The following is a 24,879-nucleotide window of genomic DNA, read 5'->3' as shown; positions in this document are numbered from 1 at the left end:
TTAGGAAAAATCAGAGGCAAGATCATCTTCAAGGTCATCAGTGGAATGGCACTGAGTGCTTAAGGAGAGAGCAGAAGCTTTAGACCAGTCATTGCAAAGAAGCAGACATGTGACTCAATCGGAGAAGACTAAAAGGATCACTGAAGACCCAAATGGGATTAGATGACATGAATCTGTAAACCCAACTGACAGAATTGCATGTCTTCTTTCAAGAACATTCAGTAGCTCAGGAGTGTAAGCAAAGAAAGTGGGTTCAAGTTGAAGGTCAGTGGGGTGTGAAGAGCAGGGTTAAGGGCTCCAAAGTAAGGGCACATAGTTAAACCTAGCAACAATGGGATCCAAACTGAAGAAAGGAAAGAAGGGAGGTATGGAAAGATTAGAGTCCCATTGAGGAGGGAGAATAGGTTTAGGAGGAATGAAGTAGAGAAGGAGATGGAAAGACCGTGGAAAGGAGATTACCATCAGAGAGAGGATTTGGTTATTAATTTTCTATGAATTTATTAGTTTCACAAAAAAAGGAGATTCAGATTTTCCACAGTTAATATTTTCCCTTATTGAATGTTCTAAAACCTAGAAATTAGAAACTGAAGCTATCTCTCTATTTTGTTAGGAAAGGATTTTACTTTGATGTCATTTGAAACAAAGGAAGTAAAGAAGGAATTGCTGAATATTTGAAGAGACTAGAGGATCGGTGATCAAGAAACACAGGTTCTAATCTCCACTCAGGGAGTAACTAGCTATGTAACCTTGAACCACAGAGAAGTAACTTCTCTAAATTGATAGGAATGAAACAGATGCCCTCCTTTTTAATGATACCATTCTATGAAGGTTAACAAAACAAAACCAAACAAACAAAACCCAATCTTCTGTTCAGGCTAGAAACCTGATCATAGAAAGGATTCCCTCTTCTTTCAAACATTTTGTAACCTTGAGGTCCACTAGTTGAACTCTCTGTGAAATGAAAAACAATTCTTCAATGCAGTTAGGATTAACTAGTTATCTTCTGCAGTTAAAAAAAATCTGTTTGGTGCCTGTGACCCCTTAATGTTTGTTCTTCTAAGCAATATAGTTTGGTTTAAGGCTTTTACTTGACAACTTTATGGGTATTTGTTCTTCATGAAGATGAGATAATAATTACAATTCAATTTATATAGCACTTTAAGGTTTACAAAAAGGATCCCCATATCAAGCCCATAAAGTGAGTGATCAGTCCACAGGCAGTATTAAACACTGTATACTAGGTACCCAGAATACTAAGGCAAAAAGTGAAGCATTCCCTGCATTAATGAAGTTTAAGTTCTAATGGTAGAAACAACAAGGTTTCTAGAAAATTAAAAAAAAGATGTTCAATTAAGACATGTAAACCTTGAACAAAGACTATTACCTTTAATTTTAAAAAAGTTTGTATTTAATTTTGCTGTCTCTTATATTTTATTTTTTTCCCTTAAGGATATGATATCTCTCTCAATGCATTCAACTTAGATCAAGTATGGCATGGAAACATGCCATAAAGAGTACATGACTGCTTTCTATGGGGATAAGGGAGGGAAGTGAGATTAGAGGAAAATTTGTAAAATTCAAAAATAAATAAATTAATTGTTTTGAAAAAAGACATGTAAACCAATAAGACCAGTAGATTATGGGTATATTTTTTTGTCTGAATGAAGTTAAACATTTTTAGATTGCTTTGATATAAGTACTTAAAAATCCCATTTAAAGAAATAAACAGACTGTATCTAGTCTAATAGTCATCAATGAAATAGTCACACAGCCCACATACACATAGACATTTTTGATTGTATAACCCACTCTTTTTTTTTTTAGTTTTTGCAAGGCATGAAGTGACTTGCCCAGGGTCACACAGCTAGGCAATTATTAAGTGTCTGAGGTCAGATTTGAACTCAGGTACTCCTGACTCCAGGGTTGGTGCTCTATCCACTTTGCCACCTAGTCGCCCCTGTATAAACCCACTCTTGTAAAAACCTGGATATTCCTTTCAATTGGAGCCTTGATTCTTAGAGTGTGACCCTGGGCAAGTCACTTAACTACTATTTACCTCAGTTTCCTTCTCTCTCTCTAAAATGGGGATAATAACATTACCTACTTCCCAGAGTTGTTGTGAAGATCAAATGAAAAAATATTTGTAAAACACTAAACAAATCTGAAATCTCTACATAAATGCTAACTGTTGTTACTGTACATGTATTCAATATTATTTCACAAGATCATAACAAAACTGCCCTATGTGTTTGTGCCCTCCTCAGCACTTCCGATATCGTTGTTTTCTTTTCAAGATTTCTTTCCATTCTGCCATACTCTGCAGCTGGGAGGAAATTTGCTTCATTCAGATAGGGGCAAACCGAGATCCAGTCTGCTGCTATTCATTTCACAGATGAGGAGGCAGACACTCAAAGTGGAGTGACTGGCTTGCTGGAGGTCTGCACAGTGGCAGGGCTGGGGCTGCAGCCTGCTTCTCCTGACTCCCCAAAGCCTCTGTCTGGGCTCAGCCCCCATGCTGTCTCCCATCATCCCCACAGTGAAAGCAGCTTAATTATGCACACCCCGCTGGTGCTGCATTGGAGCATTGTCTTCCTATCTGAGAGATGCACATTCAGAGGCAAATTTTTCATTAATATGAAGTTCTCTAAAGGCTAAAGATTAATTTAGGTATTGAATAATTTTTCCCAACAGAGGGAAGCAACCCTGGAGCATGAATAGATAGGTGACAAGAGGCAATTTGAAGAGATAAAGAAAGTTATAAATCTGGAACTAGAAGTAATCTGAGACTAATTGTCTGCCCATTTTTTAAGAAGAGGAAATCGAAGCTTTGGGGAGTTAAGCAGGTCAGACAGGTAACAGTTGTCAGAGGAGGTATCTGAACCCAGCTCCTCCACCCCTAGAGATGTGGTCTTTCCACTGTAATAGACTCCCTCCTAAATTTTAGTTATCATATCAGGGGAGACAGTGAAGTCTCACCTTGTTGTAGTTCAGTCATGTTCAACTCTTCAAGATCCCATTTGGGTTTTCTTTGCATAGATGCCAGATAGTTTGCCATTTCCTTCTTCAACTCATTTTACAAATGAAGGAACTGAAGCAAACAGGCTGAAGTGACTTGCCTAGGGTCACCCAGCTAACAAGTGTTGAAGTTGGATTTGAACTCAGGTCTTCCTGACTCCAGATTTGGCACTCTATCTACTGTACCATTTGCTTGCCCATCTCACCCTATGGAAGAAGGTTTTTCCACTCCTCCTTAAACCTAGTGCCTAGTACCCATTGAAATTATTATTTTGTTTTACATATATATGTGTTACCTATGTATACACATATATACATATGCATATATGCATCATTACGTGTAGGTATATTTTTATATTTTATCTGTTATAAATTCATATAGTATATGTATTTATTTTGTATGCTTTTATGTCATATTTATAGTATTTGTATTCTATTTTTCTTTTTTTTCAATTACATGTAAAGAATTTTCAACATTATTTTTTGGAAACTTTTGAGTTCCACATTTTTCTCTCTCCTCTTCTACCCCTCCAACATTGAGTAATTTGATTATCTTTTACTTATTTTATAATGAATTATATAGTTGTATGAATTTAATTGTATTTAGATATTTAAAATATATTATATATATAATATATATTTATATTTCACAGGAAACAATGTGCAAACAACTGTAAAAACTTGAGAGCAGGGAACTTGGGGGGGGGGCTTAGTACATATAGTAGGTGCTTAATACATTCTTGTTGACATGAGTTGAACATGGTCAAGATACTGAACAAAAGTCCAGGGTTTGATTGCTGGCGGGTACCTCTGGGTTGCTTTCTTGCTAAAAGTTCACCTCTTTTCTCCTATATAAGCCTACATTTTGATCTGTTCCATATTTTTCCAAGTACACTCCTGTTCTTAGGTTTACATGACAACTTGGTAAAGGAGAGAGGTCAGACAATTTCATTTTGCAGAGGAAAAATCTAAGGTTGAGTTTCAATTAAGGTGCTTTGCACATTTTAAAGGGCCATACAATGTCTATTATTTTGCTATTATTATTGTTATATTGAATTCCTAAGAAAATTAAATGCCTTTCTTAAGGTTCAGATAGGGACAGATTTACTTGAGTGAAAAAGTCGGACACATTTGTCCTATTATTTGTACCTGAGGTACAGCTGTTAATTGACCAGAAAGGACTGAACCCAGGGTCTCCTGGCTTCCAGGTTTCTCCATTGTCCACTGGATAGCACTCATTGTCCCTCCTTGGCAGGAAATAGTCTATGAGCAAAATAAGCATCCCCAATTCATTTTCTAAACATGAGCAACTGTTCTAATATTTAACTTGCAAGCAAACCAAAAGTCTTCAAACAAAATCATATATTGATTTTTTATGCCAAAATACAAAATGATGGTGAGTAATATTAACTTGAAAAACAACAGTATCTAGAGGCGAATTCTCCCAAATTTCCAAATCCTTAATATAAACAGAATCTTTCTGCTTCATTTCACTTGTTAGACCCCAAATCAAAAAAAATCTGTTTTATTCACTTATTTTCATTATAAGCTCAGTCTTTCTTTTGTTTATTATGCTTCCTTTAATTTCCAGTATAGTCTTAGTAAATTTAAATTTCAATATCAGTAATTCTGCAGACTGTTTCTGCTGACATTTTTGGCCAACACAAAACACAAAGGGTATTTCCAAGTTCTCAGTGATTAGTGTTTAAGAACAAAATGTTTTAGGAAAGGCCTAGATCTCTTTTATGTGGGTATAAAGGAGGAAGAAGGAACAAGCTTCCAAGTAATGACACAAGAAACTCTTAAAAGCTCAAATTAAGGTTTTCAGCTCTACAGATGAGTCATTTTTTTTGTTCTGACTACTTCAGAACAGAGTAATCTCTACCCCTCTAGCACGCACTCTGATACATTCTGTATCCCCCATTTGTTGGGTAAATTTTAAGGGTGTGCATATATGCAGCTTGGTAGTCACTGGATAGAGAAGGAGGCCTGGAATCAGGATGACCTAAGTTCAAATCCGACCTCAGACATTTACTATCTGTGTGACTTTGGCCAAGTCACTTAACTTTTATTTGTCTTAGTTCTTCATCTGTAAAATGGGGACACACAGAAAAAGGAAATGGCAAACCACTTTAATATTTTTGCCAAGAAAATCTCATGGACAAATCCATAGGTCAGGAGAGTCAAACACAACTAAACAACTGAACAACTATAAGTAACTAAATGGTGTAATAGAATACTATTCAATACTATTCAGACCTTGAGTTTGAATTCTGTTTCAGATTCTACTAGATATGTGACCCTGGACAAGTCATTTTTAACTCAATTCATCTATAAAATGATGATAATAAAACTTACCTCCCATGGTTGTTAAAGGCTCAAAAGAGGATATATAAAACTCTTCACAAACCTTAAAACATTAGCTGTTATTATTATCTATGATATCATCTTAGTTTCCAAATAAATTGGGTCAAAGGCCATACCCTATGTACTTTACATATATATGTTTATTATTTAATTTTAATTAAATTTTAAAAATGGATGGTTAATGTACCAGAAGTATTTGTGTGTAATGCTAAGTTATTAAATATGCAAGTGATTTTTTTTCCATGTGGGTAAACCAATATGGTTATTGTTCACAAATATTCCTGTATGCCCTTTCAGACTTCAAGGCATACATGTCTTTTCAGGTTTGATTTTGTTCTAATAATTCAGTCACCTTTATTTTATAAACTGAAATCTTTCTACACTCACACCTCAATAACAATGTAAATGGGGAAAGCATTCATAGCTGTAGCACTAAATTGGACCATTCATTGAGTCTACCCCACTCACTTTTGGAAAAGGAAACTGAGGTCTAGGGAGATGAGGTGATTTGCCTGAGGGACCCACAGCTAGTTAAAATTAAAGACAAAATTTAAGTTGAGATCTTCTCGACTCAAAGAACAACACTCTAAGTTTAAAAAAAAAAAAGAATAACACTATCCAGCATGACATAGGGTAAGGGAAGTACAATCTGAGTGGCTTGTTAGAATTTGGTTGTTTATTTTTTTTAATTTTGATTAAATAATTTTTAAAGAAACCATGTTTTATAACTTCAGTAGAGATCTTGCTGATATTGTTCAGTCATGACCAACTCTTCATGACTCCATTTGGGGTTTTCTTGTCAAAGATTCTAGAGTAGTTTGCCATTTCCTTCTCAACTCATTTTTACAGATGAGAAAACTGAGACAAACAGGATTAAATGACTTGCCCAGAATCACACAGCCAATAAGTGTCTGAGACTCAGGAAAATGAGTCTTCCTGATTCCAGGCCTCTATTTATTATGCAACCTGCCTTGACCTTGCTACACCTGTCTAAATGAATAGGTAAGAGTTATCTATAGACTTAACACTTTGGCAATATCAGAAATAAAACTAACTAAATTTATTTGATGGGGGTAGGAGGTATGAGGAGAAACTGCTTATGGGAAGATTGGCAGGCAATCTCAAGTGTTTCATGTGGAACAGATTCCCAGTACCCTTGATGTATTGTGGACAGTCACCCCAATTGGGCCTGTAGAGTAAGGAGAGAAGGTGGATCCCAAGAGAGGAGTATAACAGGGAAAGGGCTTTCAAGGGAAGGTTGACTTATCTGAGATAAGAACCAGGCAAGTCTGGAAAGACTTATATGAACTGATGTTGAGTGAGATGAGTAGAACCAGAAGAACACTATATACCCTAAGAGCAACATGGGGGTGATGATCAACCTTAATGGACTTGCTCATTCCATCAATGCAATAATCAGGGACAATTTTAGAGTACCTTCGACAGAGAATACCATCTGTATTCAGAGAAAGAACTGTGGAGTTTAAACAAAGACCAAAGCTATTACCTCCAGGGTTTTTTAAAGTGTCTTATGTACTACATAATTTTGCTATCTCTAATATTTTATTTTCTCCTCAGGGGTTTGATTTCTCTCTCAATTCATTCAGTTTTGATCAACATATAGCATGGAAACAATGTAAAGATTATCAGATTGCCTTCTGTGGGTAATGGGGGGAGAGAAGGGAGGGGAGGGGGAAATTGTAAAATTCAAAACCTTACAAAAATGATAGGTAGAAAATACTATTGTATATAATTGGAAAACAAATAAAATATTAATCAAAAGAACTAGGCAAATAATAAAATCACAAGAAACAACGTTTCCCTCACCAGACCCCCTAAAAAATTCCTATCCTTTCTGTCTACAAACAGAGGTCAGTCTCAATCATCTTCATTATGTCTTGAGAAATATTATATATTATATACATATATACATATATCAGAATTATATATGTGACATATTTATCAGAAGAATACTGTTATGAATACAAGTTATAAAGGAATGAGTGGGGTACAAATTATCTAGGTTCTACTAGATAATTCAATCCTGGTTGAAAGTGAGAAAAAAATTGACTTTATGGTCCAGGGAATGAATTGTGTTAATTTGGCTGCATGACTTCATATGTACATAGGGAGTGTTTTCATTAAGTTAACATGTTTTTAAAGTTCATATTAAATATCAGGCTGTGGATAGTAAATTATAAATTACCCCCCTTTCATTCATGCATTTCTTCATGAATATTCAGTGACCACTCATTCTGTACAAAGTATTCTTTACTCTCAGGATCTCCAGAAAGTAATTAAGATCTGTAAATAGCATTTAAGAACAAGTTGCATCTTCTCACATTGAAGAGGATTTTTGATCCTGTTAACCATACCACAAGGTCTTGTCTACCCTGTTATTGTGAACAGCTATTGACCTTAATAAATATGTATTTAAGTGCCCTTTACAAATTGTTTGAAGCATATCTACAAACATAATTATTGAAATTGAAATGTGTATAGAAACTTTGGGAAAATTCTAAATTGTCAATGTATTGGGGATCCCTTAACTTCCTTGTTCTCCTTAGAATAGTATCAGATATGTTGGTTCTCTCATGAAGTAGGAATGTGAAAAAACTGGATTGGGTCATGAAATGTAGCAGCACATCCTTGTGTTTTGTGTTGTATAATATGATTCAATAGAGAAAGGAAGAGAGTATATTTTTTTAAATCCAGAGGAGTGAATTTTTACTTTACTTTATTCCCCTGCCCTTCCTTGTCTTGCCATGGTTCCTTCAAAACCAGTAGTATGCAATTTGACATCCTCTTCCTGCCATTTTTGATGTTGCTCCCGATCTCAATAATGTCACGATGCATTATATATGGCACTGTATTGAACTTTGGATTTATGTGAGCAACAGAAAGGATTTACCTGGAAAACAGAGTTGACTGAGCTATCAATGGGATTGGGAGGGGTGGGGTAGGGAAGGGATGGGGAGAATTTCCCCTTTTCTTGAAGATGTTACCTTCAACTAAGTGAAACAATGGACAGAATTAGAGTCTTAAGTCATTTTACACGTGTACATTTTTACAATGCTATTGTTTTTACATAAATTATTCTTTTCCTCACTTTATCTTGTATCAGTTCAGACAAGTTTCTTTGAAGGTATGCCTTAAAAAGCATTCCTTAATATTTGTATATACCATATTCTGTTCAGCAGTTCCCAAATTAAGTGGCATCCCCTTTAGTTTCCCTTTTTGCCACCACAAATAATTAAGATAAATACTTTTGTGAATGGGGTTTGTTTTCCTCTTATTCTGATCTCTGGTTATTCTTGAGTCAAAAGGCATGTACAGTTTGTATTTTTGAAGTATAGTTCCAAATGTTGCAGTCTGTTTAAACTCACTGTTCTCACACAGGTTCTCATTAAGGTCCAGCTTGGATTTTAGTTACTTGTAAGTAAGTGGAAATGCTCTCAGCATCTCTCATCCATTGACTTGCATATGTTAAATTCTCCATTGCTGAGTTATAATGATGACCAAGAAGCTGGGTAGGACTGGGTGTGGAGGAGAATGGAGATAGGGTGAAATGGGAGGAGCAAAACCTGGATCCTGAATCAGGGACCACTATCCTTTCATCAGCTCTACTTAGTCATCATCCTTTCCCCACCCTCCCCACAGGAAGCCCTGGGACCCTACCTTGGATAGATGAGTGTTTTCCTTATTTTGCCAGAAAGAAGGCCTCCACACCATTCTTGTCTATGGCCATACCATGCCATTGTGCCCCACCCTCTTCTAGCTCCCCTTTGAGTCTGTTCTCTCATAAATGTATGTTTCTTGAAAAAAGAGACTGCCTTTCATCCTTGTATTAAATAAATGTAAGTAAAATAAATAAGTAAAAATAATTAACTTAAATACTTAATAAATAAGTAAACACAACATTTTCTCAAATGAGAGAGCAGTACTCTGGCTATTATTATCATATAATATATTATTGTTATCATTATATCATATATATAATAAATATAATCTTGCAGGTGGACAGGTAAGTGGTTCCATAGTTAGAGTGCCTGGCCTGGAGTCAGGAAGACTCATCCTGCTGAGTTCAGACACTAGTAGTGTGACCCTGGGAAAATCACTTAACCCTGTTTGCCTCAGTTTCTTCATCTGTAAAATAAGCTTGAGAAAGAAATGGTAAACCCTTCCAAAATCTTTTCCAAGAAAACCCAAAAAGGGGTCATAAGAAATCAGACTGAACAATTTTACAGTTAACCCATATTCCATTGGGAAGCTAAGAACAATACTAAACCTCAAGTAAGTAGGTGTAGGTTCAGTAGATTCCTGTGAATTGAATTGAATTAAGCCAAGATTCTAAAAACTGAGGATAAGATCTTTTGTTTTTTTTTCTGGTCCAGAGTATGGAGCTTACCTGATTAAGACCTTCATCAAGTTGAATATAGCTTTGTTGGGAAGTGAACACAAATAGGTTAATGAATTAAGGACCTTATGTATCATCATATCCTCCACCCATCCTCCCTTCTCCTTTCAAGAAATGGAGCATTATACCTTTGACCTAGTATTGCCTTTAGGTCTATTTTTCCCAAACAGATGAAAAACAGAATGGAAAAGGACCTCTATGTATTAAAGATATTTATAGCAGCTCTTTTTCTGGTGACAAGAAATTGGAAATTGAGGGGATAACCATCAGTTGCAGAATGACTGAACCAGTTGTGGAATGTGATTATGATGGACTACTATTCTGCTATAAGAAATAATTAGCAGGGTGTTCTCAGTAAAACCTGGAAAGAGTCACATGAGCAGATGCAATGCTAAATATACTGTGTGCAAAGTAATAGCAATATTGTAGGATGATCACCTGTGAATGACTTAGCTTTTCTCAACAGTGTTGTTACCCTAGGCAACAACAAAGGACTTAGAATAAAGAGTGCTGTTTAGCCCCAGAGAAAAGAACTGATGGTGTCTGAATATAAATTGAAGCATATTTTTTTTTACTTTATAAAAGCAACATTGGGTGATGTTCAACCACGATGGATTTAGCTTCTCTAGGCAGTTCATTGTGATCAAGGACAATACTAAAAAAATTTGTAATGGAAAATGTTATCCACATCCAGAGAAAAAACTATAATATCTGAATGCAGACCAAAGCATACTATTTTTCACTTTTTAAAACTTATTTGATGTTTTTTCTCATGGTTTTTCCCCTTTAGTTCTAATTTTTCTTTCACAAGTCCATTTTGAAAATATGGAAATATATTAAACATGATTATACATGTATAACCTATATAAGATTACTTGCCCTTGTGGGAGGGGAAGGGAAGGGAGATAAGGAGGAAAATGTGGAACTCAAAAATTTACAAAAATATGAATGTTGAAAATTATCTGTTCATTTAATTGAAAAAATTAAAAATTAAAAAATAGAGCATTAATGTTAAGTCTCCATGGTACAAACAAAGGTTTTCAACTGTCTGTTAGGTCCAAATCAGGTTGATGAGTTGGGCTATCCTGCTGTTTTTAGTAGGAATGGATTCTGTATTTTATCAAAAGCTTTTTCATCATCTATTGAGTTAATCATGTGATCTCTATTAGGTTTGTTATTGATATGGTCAATTATGTTGATAATTTTCCTGGTATAAATTCTGCTTGATCATAACTTTATTACCCCAGTGATAACTTGCTGTAATCTCTTTGCTAAAATTTTATTTTAAATTTTTGCATCCACATTTATTAGGGAAATTGGTCTATAATTTTCTTTCTCTGTTTTGACTCTTCCTGGTTTTGGTATCCTGGTTTTGGCAGACCTTCTTCTTTACCTATTTTTTCAAATACTTCATATAGAATTGGAACCAATATTTGGTAAAATTTAAATCCCAATTTATACAGGAAGTCTTCCCTAATTCCTCTTAATTCTAATCTCTTCTATCTGGTAATTATTTCCTATTTGTCCTTTAATATGCCTTAATTTCTATATATTTGTTTGTATGCTGTCTTCTTCATTACATTGTAAGCTCCTTGAGGGCAAGGATTATTGTTTATCCTTTTTGTATTTCCAGCCCTTAGAACCTTGCCTGACAAGTAGCTTAAAACATTTTTAACAATTGATTTATTGTTTATCATCAAAAAGGTTAAATTATATTTGTAAACACCAATAGATAGAATTTTGAGGAATTATTTCTCATAATAGATTTGGCTGCCTTGTTTCTTCTTAATGAAGTACAGAATTACAGGTGTTGAAGAAGACCATGATATCAGGGAGGTGACGAATAGATAGAATAGCGGATCTGGAGTCATGAAGACCTGAGTTGAAACTTTGCCACCAGTTATTTACTAGCTGTGTGACCCTGGGCACACCCTTCCAATCCCAAGATGTTCTTTATTTAGTCTATGGATTCTAACCAAGTTAGGAATTTTTTAATGGCATAATAATGTTCTAAACTTCAATACAAGATGTTGTGCTGATGGTAAAAGCTCAGAAAATGTAATTGCTGGGTAAGTAATCAATTGTTATTATAGTCTTTAGAAGGAGAAAAAGAAAACATTTTTACCTAAATAGAATTTGTTTTCAAAATATTCAGTGTATCTCTAAGAAAGAAACTAAGAGTCATTATTTCATGTAGTACTCTTTTTTAAATGCACAAAAAAATGGAGGGGGGGTGTAGGGAAGGAATAAGCATTTATTAAGTGCCTACTATGTTCAGTACTGTGTTAAGTGCTATACTAATACTATTTCATTTGATTCTTACAACAACTCCAGGAGGTAGGTGCTACTATTTTCCCTACTTTATAGATGAGGAAAATTAAAGTCAGAGGGTAAATGACTTTCCCAGGGTCATAAAACTAGTAATTGTTTAAGGCTGGATTTGAACTTAGGTCTTTCTTCCCATCACTATCTGCCTTGTCACCCACCTGCCCCCCTTATGATTCAAGTATTTCTATTGGATTTATCCAATCAGCCTGGTATTATTGATTTAACACTAAAAAAAGCAAAAAACCAAAAATCATGGGAGTAATCAAGACTAAATGATAGTGGCTAATATTAAGATCAGAGATCTAGCTTAGAAAAGGACCTCAGAATTCATCCAGTCCAACCCTTTCATTTGAAAGAATTTGGGGCTTCTTTTGCTGGTTTTTTTGGACATTATATTCCTTCTCTTTTCTCTGTCTTTTGCACCAGCTATAATGTTCTCCCTCTTCATCTCTGCCTCTCAGTTTTCCTGGCTTCCTTTGGGATTCAATTCAGGTCCCATTTTCTAAAAAAGGATATCTTTTCAGGTTCCCCCTATACCAGATACTTATACCTTCCTTTCTTAGGTTACCTTCTACCTACTCTGTTATATATCTAGTATGTACCTAGTTATTTACACAATAGAAAAATGAGTTCCTTGCAGGTAGGAACTCTTTTTTGATAATTCTTTGAATCTCCAGTATCTAGCACATGCTAAGTTTTTAATAAAATCTTGAATGATTGATTGCCCAGGTATCAAATTTGTAAATCTCACTGAAAAAATTCTAAACACAAACCCCCTTCTACTTTCCCTGCAACTCCCTGAGAGCTAAAACCTCAGACAACATTTTACTCCCTTCAATGACAGACCTTATTCATGGGGCCAAAATCAAATACTTGAAAACTCTGAAAGTTTCCCAGGAGAATCACGTCAGAATTATGCTGTGGCTAAATGGAGCTTTATATGACCATTAGAAATGGCAACCAAGGGAGTCATGCAGAAATATAGATAGATCTATATGAGAAAACAACCTAGGACAAAATGGAAAACTCAGAAAGATGTGGGTACACTGATACAAATTGTGTAAAAATTAACTTCATAAATTCAGTATAGCAAATATTTATTAAAGCATTCACAATGTGCCAGGCACTATACTAAAAACTGTGAATACAGTCAAGAAGTTTTCCATCTATGACAATTTATATAATCATAAACTTAAGAATAGTTATCATTTGAATAGTACTTTAAGGTTTGAAAAGTGATTTTGAAAATATTAGCTCATTTCAATCACATAACAACCCTGGAAGGTAGATATTACTTTCATTATTGTTATTGTTATTATTATTATCATTATTATTATTATTATTCCCATTTTAGACTTAAGAAAGTCATAACAGACAGAAGTTAAATAACTTGCCCAGGGTCACCAGCTACCAAATAACTGGTAGCAACTCAAGTCTTCATGACTCCAGATCCAGTATTCTATCTATTCTTCACCTCCCGGATGTCATGGTCTTCTTCAAAAATGAAGGACAAAGGAGGCAATTTACAGAGGCAATTTACAGATGAGGAAATCAAAGTAATCCATAGTCATATGAAAAATTGCTCTGAATCTTTACTGATTAGAGAAATACAAATTAAAGCATCTCTGAGGAACCACCTCACACTTCTCAGACTAGCCAATATGACCAGAAAGGACAGTGTTGGAAGGGATGTGGGAAATCTGGCACACTAATGCATTGTTAGTGGAGCTGTGTGAATTGATCCAACCTTTCTGGAGAGCAATTTGGAATTATTTCCAATGGGCAATAAAAATGTGCATATGCTTTGATCCAGCAATACCACTACTGGACTGGGTCTATACCCTGAAGAGATCATGAAAAAAAGATAAAAATATGTTTTGGCAAAGAATTGGAAATTGAGTAAATGTCCATCAGTTGAAGAATGGCTGAACAAAATGTGGTAAATGTACATTATAGAACACTATTGGTCTATTATAAAACCAGGAGGGATGGTAATTCAGAGAAACCTGGAAGGAGTTGCATGAACTGATGCTGAGCAAGATGAACAGAACCAGAAGAACATTGTGTACCATAACAGCAATGTGGGTTTAATGGACTTTCTCATTTCATCAGTGAAACAATCAGGGACAATATTGGGATATCTGCAATGGAGAATACCATCTGTATCCAGAGAAAGAATTGCAGAGTTTGAACAACATAATATTCACAAAGACTATTACCTTAAATTTTTTAAAAAAGTTATTATGTAATTTTGCTATCTCCTCTACTTTATTTTTTCCTTAAGCATATAATTTCCCTCTCAACCCATTCAAATTTTGATCAGTGTATAGCATAGAAACAAAATAAAGACTATCAAACTGCCTTCTGTGGGGGGGGGAGTGGGGGGGGAGTGAGATTGGGGGAAAATTTAAAATTCAAAAGCAAATAAATTAAATATAAAAAAATGAAGGACAAACAATCTATCAATTCTTTATAGAATGCTAGCTTGATGTCAGGAAGAGTTATCTTCCTGAGTTCAAATTCAGCATTATACTATATTTTCTGGTTTTTAGTATTATTAATGTTCTGATTCACTCAAAAGATTTCCATCTTTACATATTATGGTTCCTTAACCTAATTCTCTATCTCCCTTTCTTAGGAAATGGCTTTAAATATCATGAAGGCAACTGCAACTATTCTTCCCCTAGTTATTTAGAAGGCTTTGAGGATTGGAAGAAAAGGGAGACAGAGTGTGTGACATTATCTCATTTGCCTATTAAGAAGATCACTTTAGTACCTGAATGCAGCTTCCTATTGCCCTCCAGGAGCAAATAAAAAATTACTGTTTGTCATTCAGATCCCTTTATAATGACCCTGCCCCTTTTACCTTCCCAGTCTTTTTTTTTAAGTTTTTGCAAGGCAATGGAATCGAGTGGCTTGCCCAAAGGCCACACAACTAGGGTAATTATCAAGTGTCTGAGTTCAAATTTGAACTCAGGTACTCCTGACTCAAGGGCCAGTGCTCTATCCACTGCACCCCCTAGTGGCCCCCTTCTCAGTCTTCTTAACCCTTAATCCCCAACACATACTCTTAAATCCAATGACACTGACTGTTCCAGTAATGGGACACTCAATCTCTTGTTTGTCCCTCTTGCCTGTTTGCCCCCCCCACCCTTGCCTCTCTTTTGTACTCCCAGAATTTAACAAAGTATCTGGTACAAAATAAGTGTTCAATAAATGTTTACTGATTGATTAATTGATTCAGGATTATCCCTAGGAACCATCAGGGGAGAAGTAGCCAAAACTGACCAGATGTGAATTCAGGATTGGGAGAATAGGAACCAGAGGCCTGGCTCTAGACACTACATAATATTCACAACGAACTCCATAAACATCAACCACCCCAGATATCTTTGCTCTGCAGGAAGAGTTGTAGATGATGGGAGCAAGAAGAAAGGGAATAGATGTGGCGGGGGGGAAGCAAGTGAGGAATGATGATGAAAAGGGCAGACTGGGTAATGGCTATAGACGATCAAGGTCAACCTGAGATTATTTCCAAACAAATAAATCAGAGATAAAGGTAGAACTTCCTATCTCGATTGACACATTATTGACTTCATCTACCTAGTTGTAACTTTAAAAGCAGAAGGGGGGGGGGGGAGAGAGAGAGAGAGAGAGAGAGAGAGAGAGAGAGAGAGAGAGAGAGAGTTGAGGGATGACCTCATTTAATCCCATTTCAAAAAAGGAAAAAAATACTCTCAAAATAACCCACTCTCTGCCACCAAGGAAACAAATTAGCACCTCCTTTTCTTGACAAGGTGCAACTGTTCATTAGTTAATGGTTCTCTTTTGACGCCTATTTGATTTGAAGAGGTTTTGCAGGGCCTCTGCCTAGAGTTAATGAATAGCTTTGCTTCAGAGCTCTTGGGAATGAGCCCCAGCCTCCTCCCCAATCATTACTTAGCAGTCTTAGCTCATCCTCCAGGGACAGCCCGACTTGCCCTTTTAACCCTAATTTCATTTGCTAAGTTTTATTCTGTCGCTGTCACTGTAGCTTTATGACTGCCCGTGCCGTCTCCTAGAGGGACCATCTTAGCCTGTGGACTAGGAGGTTCCAATGCACCCAGCTTGGTAGAAGACTGTTTTTCTGCCTTTTATTGGGCAGGTGACCTGGGCTAGGGAATGATGAAGTAGTAGGTTGAAGGCCAGGATTTAGGACAAAAAAGTGGGGAAGAGGAGCTCATGGAAGGGAGAGGAGGGCTCTCAAGGCAAGATTTTAGAATTATTAGAATCTTTTTATAGATTTAGAATTATTATTAGAATCTTTACTTAACCAAACCAGTGAAACTATTCTTCCTTCATAGGTGCTGTAGGAAAGATTGAGTTAGAATAGGACTTTTTGGGGGAATAATACAATTAAAAAATAGTATACTTTTAGACTTAGTGGATAGAGTCTAAGCCCTAGTGTCAGGAAGATATGAGTTAAAATCCAGCCTCAGACACTTTCTAGCTATGTTACTCAGCAAGTCATTTAACTTTGTTTGCCTCAGATTCTTCATCTGTAAGATGATTTAGAGAAGAAAATACCAAACGACTCCATTGTCTTTGCCAAGAAAATCTCAAGTGGATTGTTGTATACTACTGAAGTGACTGAACAACAACAGATGAGGGAATGAGTCTCAGGATAAGTAACCTGCCAGTAAGGACCTGTGATCAATATTGAACTCAGGGCACTCCATCTTATGTACCATCTAACCAGGTCAGGAACTTAGGAGGGAGGTATTATAAATATTATTCCTGTTTCCTAGATGAAAAACTATAGTTGTCTACCTGAATGAATCTTCCTATATGTTGCTCCCTGTCCTCTTTACTTCTGATCTTTCCTCATCCCTTCCAGCTGTAGATGACTGTCCAAGTCACCTACATTTGAGCTTACATGTCACTCTCATCACCACTTACCCCTTTAAGAAAATTTACTTTAAAGCTAAGGTACAGGGTGGTGAAGACAGCAGAGGAGGCAAGTTAGGAAAATGAAACCCAGTACTAAATTTTTGAGTTGATAAAGGAAACCTGTGTTCTCATAGCCACCCTAGACTATAAACTATGTTTCATGCAAATTTATCAGCACTGAAAAGGCATTTAATAAATAACCATTAGTTCTATCAACTCCCAACACACACACACACACACACACACCCCTCCCTTAGTTGGGCCTGGACCACCAAATTTGAAAATGGTTAGGCTATAGACCCTGCACATTGGAACCATTGGTCTAGATCAATAGCCTAGTTGAAAACCTATTAGATCCTTGTGTGAAAGGCATTAAATAAGAATTGTTAGTATTTTCTTTCTCCCTTACTAAATTATAAATTTTCTATTCTCAAGATTATAATCTTGCAGAAGAAATGAGACAGGTAAACAAAATAATCTAACACTCCTGGACAGAGATAAACCAATTGCTAGACCGTGGTTAAAATATTGGACTTGAATTTAGGAAAACCTAAATTAAAATCTTACCTCAGACTTAAGCTTTATCAGTTCCTCACCTGTAAAATGGAATCAATGTTAACATCCACCTCATAGGGCTATTTTGAGCATAAAATGAGATAACCTATGTAAAGTGCTTTGCACACCTCAAAGTACTTTATTAAATACTATTATTGTTGGTTTTGTTATTATCTTCCTGACTATTGTCATTGTTGTTATTATTATTATTACTACTTCCACTAGCTAATCTTGCTTCCTCCTGGAGAGATCATCAATTTAGGCAGGCCCTATTGTCTTCTCAGGAATCCTGGTTATGTGCATGGACAGCTGCCGGGTGCCAAAATTGCCTGTTTCTCTCCAGAAACAGTTAGACAGTACCCTTGAGCCCCACTCCCCTTCCCTGTGGGTTCTTCCACTAAAGAGATTTAAAAAAAGTTTCTTCCTTAGAGAATACCTTTTTTAATTTCCTTCTCTGTCTCTAGACTTGGGTTGGTTTATTTGTAAGATCAATGCATATTTTGCTGGGAACTGATGCTGCTAATTTCAGTGGAAATGGGGCAAGATAATTTCTTTGCATGTGAGAATCATGACAGATAGGCAGAGAATTTGAATTGGAGAAGTCTTATATGGATTTCTCCAGATGAAGATGTAGACTGATGCTGTCACTATTTAACTTTTATTAAGTATCAACAAGGGCTCTAGGCACTGTACAGATCCCAGAGTTAGACATGGTCCCTGCCTTCTCCATGGTAACAATGCTAAATATGGACAAGTTGCCATAGCAATTGGTATCACAGGCTACAGTCCTTACTTTAGGAACTATATGTGCTTGTTTCCTTGTATACAAAGTAAAATTCAAAGACACATTAGCACAGGGTCATCCTGGTCCTGAGAACTCCTAGTGAATTAGGGACACATGTTTTCAAAAAGTGCCACAATTCTGCAAGCCTTAAAATCACTTCCTCTGGAAAAGTTCTTCTTCCTTCTTCTCTGCCTTCTCAGGTCAGGTTAAAATTTGAGAAAAATCAGGTGACAGATTAGCTAATTAGAGAAAATGTAAGCCAGCTATGATTTATATTCTTTACATCTTTATAAGAGATCTGTTTCTCATTATTGGCCTGATAGACTATGGGGAAAGATTTCTTATTCTTGGGAAGAAAAACTGATGAAATATGCCATTACACACACACACACACACACACACAGACACACACACACACACGCACACAATGACAAAATCACTTGTTTCAGGCATTGCCATCCCAGGTGCTTAGACTCATTGATATAAAAAAATTTTTTTAAATACTTTTCAATGCCCAGACCCCCTTCCCTCCCTCTCCAGAGAGGATTTGGATCAACTTTCCCCCCTGATTTTTCAAAAAAGCTAGACATTGCTGTCTTTCTGAGGATAAATAAGAGTGATCTTAACATCTCGTTACTGGATTATCTAGTTACATAGAATAAAACTTTGGGGTTTTATATTTCAGGGTTTGTTGAGGTTTTTTTTAAGTTGTTAAAAATCTTACCTTCTGCTGCAAAAAGCCCTTCCCAATCCCTTTAAAATTTTTTTTTTAATTTATTTAAAGCAATGGGGTTGTGGCTTGCCCAAGGTCACACAGCTATGCAATTATTGCCTGAGGTCAAATTCGAACTCAGGCCCTTCTGACTCCAGAGTAGTGTTCTATCCACTGCACCACCTAGCTGTCCCATCCCCCCACTCCCTTTTAAAGCTATGCCTTACCTCTGAGCTGACCTTCCATTTATCCTGTATCTCTTTTGTTGTCCCACCATTAGACTGTGAACTCCTTGAGGATAGAGATTTACTTTGAACCCCTGTGTATAGCTCAATGGCTGACCCACAGTAAGCATTATATGAATGTTAGCTATTATTTTTTATTATTTCCCCTGTTTTTGTATTCCTAGCCCTTAACCTAATACCTGCTAAGTAGAAGACTCTTCTTGACTCGACTGGACTTGACTTGAAGAGGTTAAACAGAGAAGCTGAGTCCCAGCCTGGGGAATTCAAAAGATTCCAAGCTCTAATTTTTTCATTGACTTGACTTTAGTAGTTTAGTCATTAAATCATCTGTGTTTATAGTTCAATAATCTGTTAAATTCACTAGTGTCCTCCACCCACAGATGATTGTGTATATTTGTATATATTAAAAGAGATATCAGTAATGTTTACATATATAGATAATCTGGCTGCAGTCAACTAAAATATGGAAACATTTAAAAGGATGGGTGATTGGGTTTTTTGGTTTTGTTTTGTTTGGGGGAGGGGTTGTGTTAGAAATTTTTAAAGCAGTCGCGAATATTATTTTAATGGAGATTTATACCATGCTTAAAATCTATTTCTGTGTTTCAGGCCAAGTTATGTTGGTGGACCAAGAACAACGGGGATTCTAGAAACAGCGATGTAAACTCTCATTCTGTGAAACCTCACGAATCCCATAAAATGGAGGAATTATACAAGGATCCCCAAAACCTACCCATGGATGTTACCAGCTCTCCTCCCTCCTTGGCCAATAACAAACTGGAAAATGGGGTGGCCCAGTTGATCACTGCTGAGGCATGGAATATCAACTCAACAGACTTGATGAAAAAAGCACTTTCGCCACTGGTGACTGTTCCAGCCCCTTCCATCCTGACCCCTCCAGCAGAATCACAAAGCGGGGTAGCCCTGAAAGTCGCAGCGACGGTACTGCAGCCAATTTGCTTAGGGGACAGCCCAGTGGTCCTGCCCATACATCTGCAAGTGGCAGGAAGCACCACACCTCAGATCAGTCCCAACAACAACACCCCCTATGTCATGACTACCCAAGGTCCGGTGCCTCTGCCTGTTCTCCTGGAGCAGCATGTGTTCCAACATTTAAATTCTCCGCTGGTCTTGCCTCAGAGCGCTCCCTGTCCTGCCAATCCCATTCACAACAATCTTTTCCAAGGAGCTTCTGCCCCTGTGGGACAGCCCCAGCTGCTAGATCAGAAACCCCCCAGTCAACCCCAAGAGCCTGTACTGCCCCCAGTATTTCAGACACCGGGGTTTGCTGCTGTTCTCCAGGACTTGTTTCCTTCCCAGGGGACTTTGGGCTCTTCCCCTTGTCAGCCCCCTCCAGATTATGCGACCGTGCCACCTCCCCCGGCTTTTAGCTCGCCGCTGTCTCCTCTGGTCCCCCCTGCCACGCTCCTGGTGCCATACCCTGTGATTGTGCCCTTGCCAGTGCCAGTTCCTATTCCCATCCCCATTCCTATCGCCGTACCCCACAGTTCTGAATCCAAACTCAGCCCCGACTTCCCCAAGCCTCCCTCCTTCGGGATGTATTCCTGTAAGGGAACTCAGACCCCTCTGGAGAAGGAAGAGATCAAGCCTTTCAGTTTTCTCCAGCAGAGGGAATTTTCCCAACTCAGCCGCCACACGGTGATCAAAATGGGCAACGAGAACGAGGCCCTGGACCTTTCCATGAAGTCCATGCCCTTGCTTAAAGCAAGCGAGGCCAGCCCCCCGCCGCACCCCGAAGACAGCGCGCTGGACCTATCCCTCTCTTCCTCGCGGAAGGCAGGAGCTTCTGGACCTCTCCCGGAGGCAGTCGGGTGTCCCAGTTCAGCCATGGACAGCTCAGCCCTTCCCTTAATGGAGAAACTGGCAGGCACCGCCATCCCTTTCTCCCAACCCAAGCCCCACGAAAGCCTCCTCAAAGACAGCCGCGGCGGCTCCGGAGGCTCCGGAGGCTCCGGCGGCTCCGGCGGCTCCGGCTGCTCCGGCTCCTCCGAGCTCCTGAGGCAGCCGCCCAAGTGGCTGGTGGACCAGAGCAGCCGCCCGGGCTGCGAGCCCAAGACTGGGAACAACATTGAGATCGTGAGCACGTCACAGACCGCCAAAGTCATCGTCTCCGTCAAGGATGCAGTGCCCACGATTTTCTGTGGCAAGATCAAAGGCCTCTCGGGGGTGTCCACCAAAAACTTTTCCTTCAAGAGAGACCTTCCCCAGGATTCTGTGCTACAGTGTTATGATGTCAAGGGCCAGGCAGAGTCCAGGGAAAATGCAGAATCCCTTAGGAAACCCATCAAAAACCGGAGTGTAAAGTTAAAGAAAATGAACTCCCAGGAAATACACATTCTTCCAATCAAAAAGCAACGGCTGGCTGCCTTTTTTCCAAGAAAGTAAATTATGGCTTTTTAAAAAAAAATTAAGATTATAATATTATGGGGGGAGGGAAATGCACTTGATTTAAAAATGCATTTAAAACTTAAACTATCTTTGTAAGTTATTTTTTCCGGGTAGTGGGGAGGTGGGAGGAGAGGATCAGCTCTAGATTGATTCCCTGTAAGCTGGTTTGACTTTTTTTTTAATTTTCAACTTTTCCTGAAAGAGTAAATAAAAGCAACCTATTTTTCCAATGGATTGCACATTTTTGCAGCTTTAATGGAATAACGGATGAATCAGAGGGGGTAAAAGCTATTTTCACTGCCATAAAGTGCTTTGATGATGTAATTCCTAATAATGGGTAGGATGAATATTTCAAAATAAATGTTTGTATGTGCTAATTGGTTGCAGCATTCTGTCATTTGTAAGTTTGCTTTGATTAACTGGGTAGGTTTGGCCCAAAGTCTGTAAACTGTGAAGCATTTATCTGGGTTATAAGTCTAAACTGTTAGGTTCCAAGAGACTGAGAAAAATTCTATTACCCAATAGCACCATCAAGGGAACCACCAGACATACTACACATGATCAGAAGCAAGCCCCTTCACCCCTTTGGGGCCTCTCTTTCCTTATCTGTAAATTGAGAGGGTTCTAAATCCTAAAATTCTATGGATTCTAGCTGAATTTTCCTTAGAAACAAACAGAGGAAAATGTTTCAAAGAGAAGAAGTAATATTAGGGAGGCAAGGTCATATGATGGAAGTCAACCCTGGCTTTAAAGTAAAAAAGCCTGGGTTTACACTCTCCCTCTGGCACTATCTTTGTGACCTTGGGCAACATTTCACCTCCCTGAGTCTCCATTTCCTCATTTTTAAAATGCAGTTGGATTAAGATGGACTTTAATTCTAGATCAGTGGTCCTGGGTCCTTAATCTTTAAAAGCACCAGACATTCAAAGGTGCTACTTACACAGGTCTGACTGATACAACCCCTTATGTTGTAAAGGCTTCTTGGGTTGGTCATGCAAGATGACCTACAAGATAGGTCATGCAAGAAATAAGTTGGTTGCCAAATGGGTAAGGAGAATTCTCCTCATTTTCCCTAGCTTGTATCAAGATTTATGGGGCAGAAAGCATTGTTCTTTGTTAGTTTAACTATTACTTGATGGATGCCCACAGGAGGAAAAGCAACATTGAAATACTGTCACCTGCCAATGTAAAAGCCACCCACACTAGCTAGCAAGTGGGAATGTGAACTTAAAATAAACCTGATGGGTGGCAACTGACACATTGTGTCTGAAACTGTGCCGGGGGGGGGGGGGGGGGGGGGTTACTTATTGCATGTCTGCTTTTAAGCTTAAAACGTGTTCATCTATTGTAATTCATGAGTTTCCCACTGTTAGTATGAACAGGAACAGCAAAAAAAGGAACTGATATAGATAGAGGTTTTTATTACCAGGCCTTCCACATATAGGGTTTCATTTTTAACTGCATCATTTTAGTCTTATGCATTGCTTGCTTTTTTTTAAACATTCCGTTTTTTTAAGAGCAACTTAATGGAAAATGATTAAATAACTGCTTCCTATCTGCTATCATGAAGCCAGATTTCATCTTTTCTGCTTTTAAAGTGCAAGCGTTTCCCATTTCTGTACTCTGCTTAGGTTTCTTGAAGGTTTTTTTTTTTTTTTGGTTTGATTTGGTTTTTATTCTGAGCTGCCAGTCTTTGTTCCGATTCCAAAAGAGACAAAAATGTTGTGCTTGGGGACAGATTTTAATTTCCTAATGCATGTTCCTGGAGAGAAGAGTGGGTTTATGGTTGTTTCTGCTCTATGAAAGCTCTTCTCCCTCCATCCCCCTCCCTCAGCATTCTTGATGTGTTGAGAAGGTTCTTAGCTCTCCTGGCTTCAGGAAGAGGAAAAATAATAATAATCCAGCCTCCAGGCTACTGTTTAAAGACCCCTTTGAGTATAAGTACATACAAAAGTGTTAGAGGAGTAATTAGTCACAAGGTTTCCCTCCAGGGGTTTCCTTTTGCTGTAGATAAAAAAGTTCAGGCTTCTTTCTCTTCAGATTACAGGGTCAAAGGAAAACAAACTAGAACTAGACCTGAAGCAACATGATGTGTTGCCCCCTCACATCCCCCACCCACCCCCACTAAAAAAATGATGGAGATAACCCCACCCCAACAGACAGAGGCAGACTATCTCTTAACTGGCCAATGACGGCTACCAACCTCTGGGAGGAAGCAAGAGTAACCAGCTTGAGGGGAGGCATCTTTGCTAGAAAGTTGTGGGGAAGGCAGGTTACAAACTGCTAGAGTCACCATCTCCCCTCTTCTCTCTACTTCAGACTTTCTCTTTGTCAAGGACCCTGGTAGATCCTCTGTGGGAATACAAAGTAAGGTGCTTGATCTATCAGGTTGACACAGCCTGTCTCCCTTTGAAGATTTCTTCTAAGTCCCTTGAAGATTGACCTTATTCTTGATTTCATGATTTCAGTACTCAGCATGCTGTCCAACACATTTTTGTTGTTCAGTTGTTTTAGTTGTGTGCAACTCTTCATGATCTTTTTTGAGGTTTTCTTGGAAAAGATACTGACATGGTTTGCCATTTCCTTCTCCAGCTCACTTTACAGATAAGGAAACTGAGGCAAATAGGATTAAATGACTTGCCTAGGGTCACAGTTAGCAAGTGACTGGGACTAGATTTGAACTCAGAGAAATGATTCTTCCTGCCCCCAGATCATCTAGCTGCCCTGGGCATATTATTAGTTGTTAAGGTACCCAATACAAACATGATACTGCTGCTGAAGGTTGCAATTGCAGGCTAGAATCTCCTAGGAAAATGGACTCTGTGGGAGGGATTGGCTGTCACTAAAGTGATAGTGGGGTTCTATAAACTTCCATTCCTCTTTACCATCACTCCGCCAGTCATTTCACAATTGACAATTTTTTTTCAGCTGGTAGGCATTTCATGCCTGCAAATAATTGATGTACCCAGAAACTTTGTCAAAAGTCATAAATCTGTCACCTCTATGTTTCAATATTGAAGCTAAAAAAGAAGCTATGAAGGGAGGAGGAATACTTGTCTCAGCAAGGTCTAACTAACCTTTTCCTTTCCTTAATCTTATTATAAAAGAAATCTCCCTT

General features: G+C 37.9%; 1 protein-coding gene across 6 annotated transcripts in view; it reads left to right on the top strand.

The window, feature by feature from the left end:
* RAI2 (retinoic acid induced 2) overlaps positions 1-23,035 on the top strand; it is a 123,229-nt gene extending 100,194 nt beyond the window's left edge. For 4 of the 6 annotated variants that reach the window (XM_074192341.1, XM_074192338.1, XM_074192337.1 and 1 more), the window contains one exon: positions 19,962-23,035. In XM_074192341.1, the coding sequence (XP_074048442.1) occupies positions 20,052-21,758 (1,707 nt within the window). In that variant the 5' untranslated portion in view covers positions 19,962-20,051 and the 3' untranslated portion in view covers positions 21,759-23,035. Of the gene's footprint in view, positions 1-14,531 lie in introns of those variants that run through there. The other 2 variants (XM_074192340.1, XM_074192339.1) reach the window with 2 other exon arrangements.
* Positions 23,036-24,879: the final 1,844 nt, after the last annotated feature.

Source organism: Macrotis lagotis, chromosome 6, assembly GCF_037893015.1.
Source record: "Macrotis lagotis isolate mMagLag1 chromosome 6, bilby.v1.9.chrom.fasta, whole genome shotgun sequence".
Lineage (NCBI taxonomy): Eukaryota > Metazoa > Chordata > Mammalia > Peramelemorphia > Peramelidae > Macrotis > Macrotis lagotis.
The sequence above is the reverse complement of the archived record's forward strand: the minus strand, read 5'-3'. Positions and strand labels throughout refer to the sequence as shown.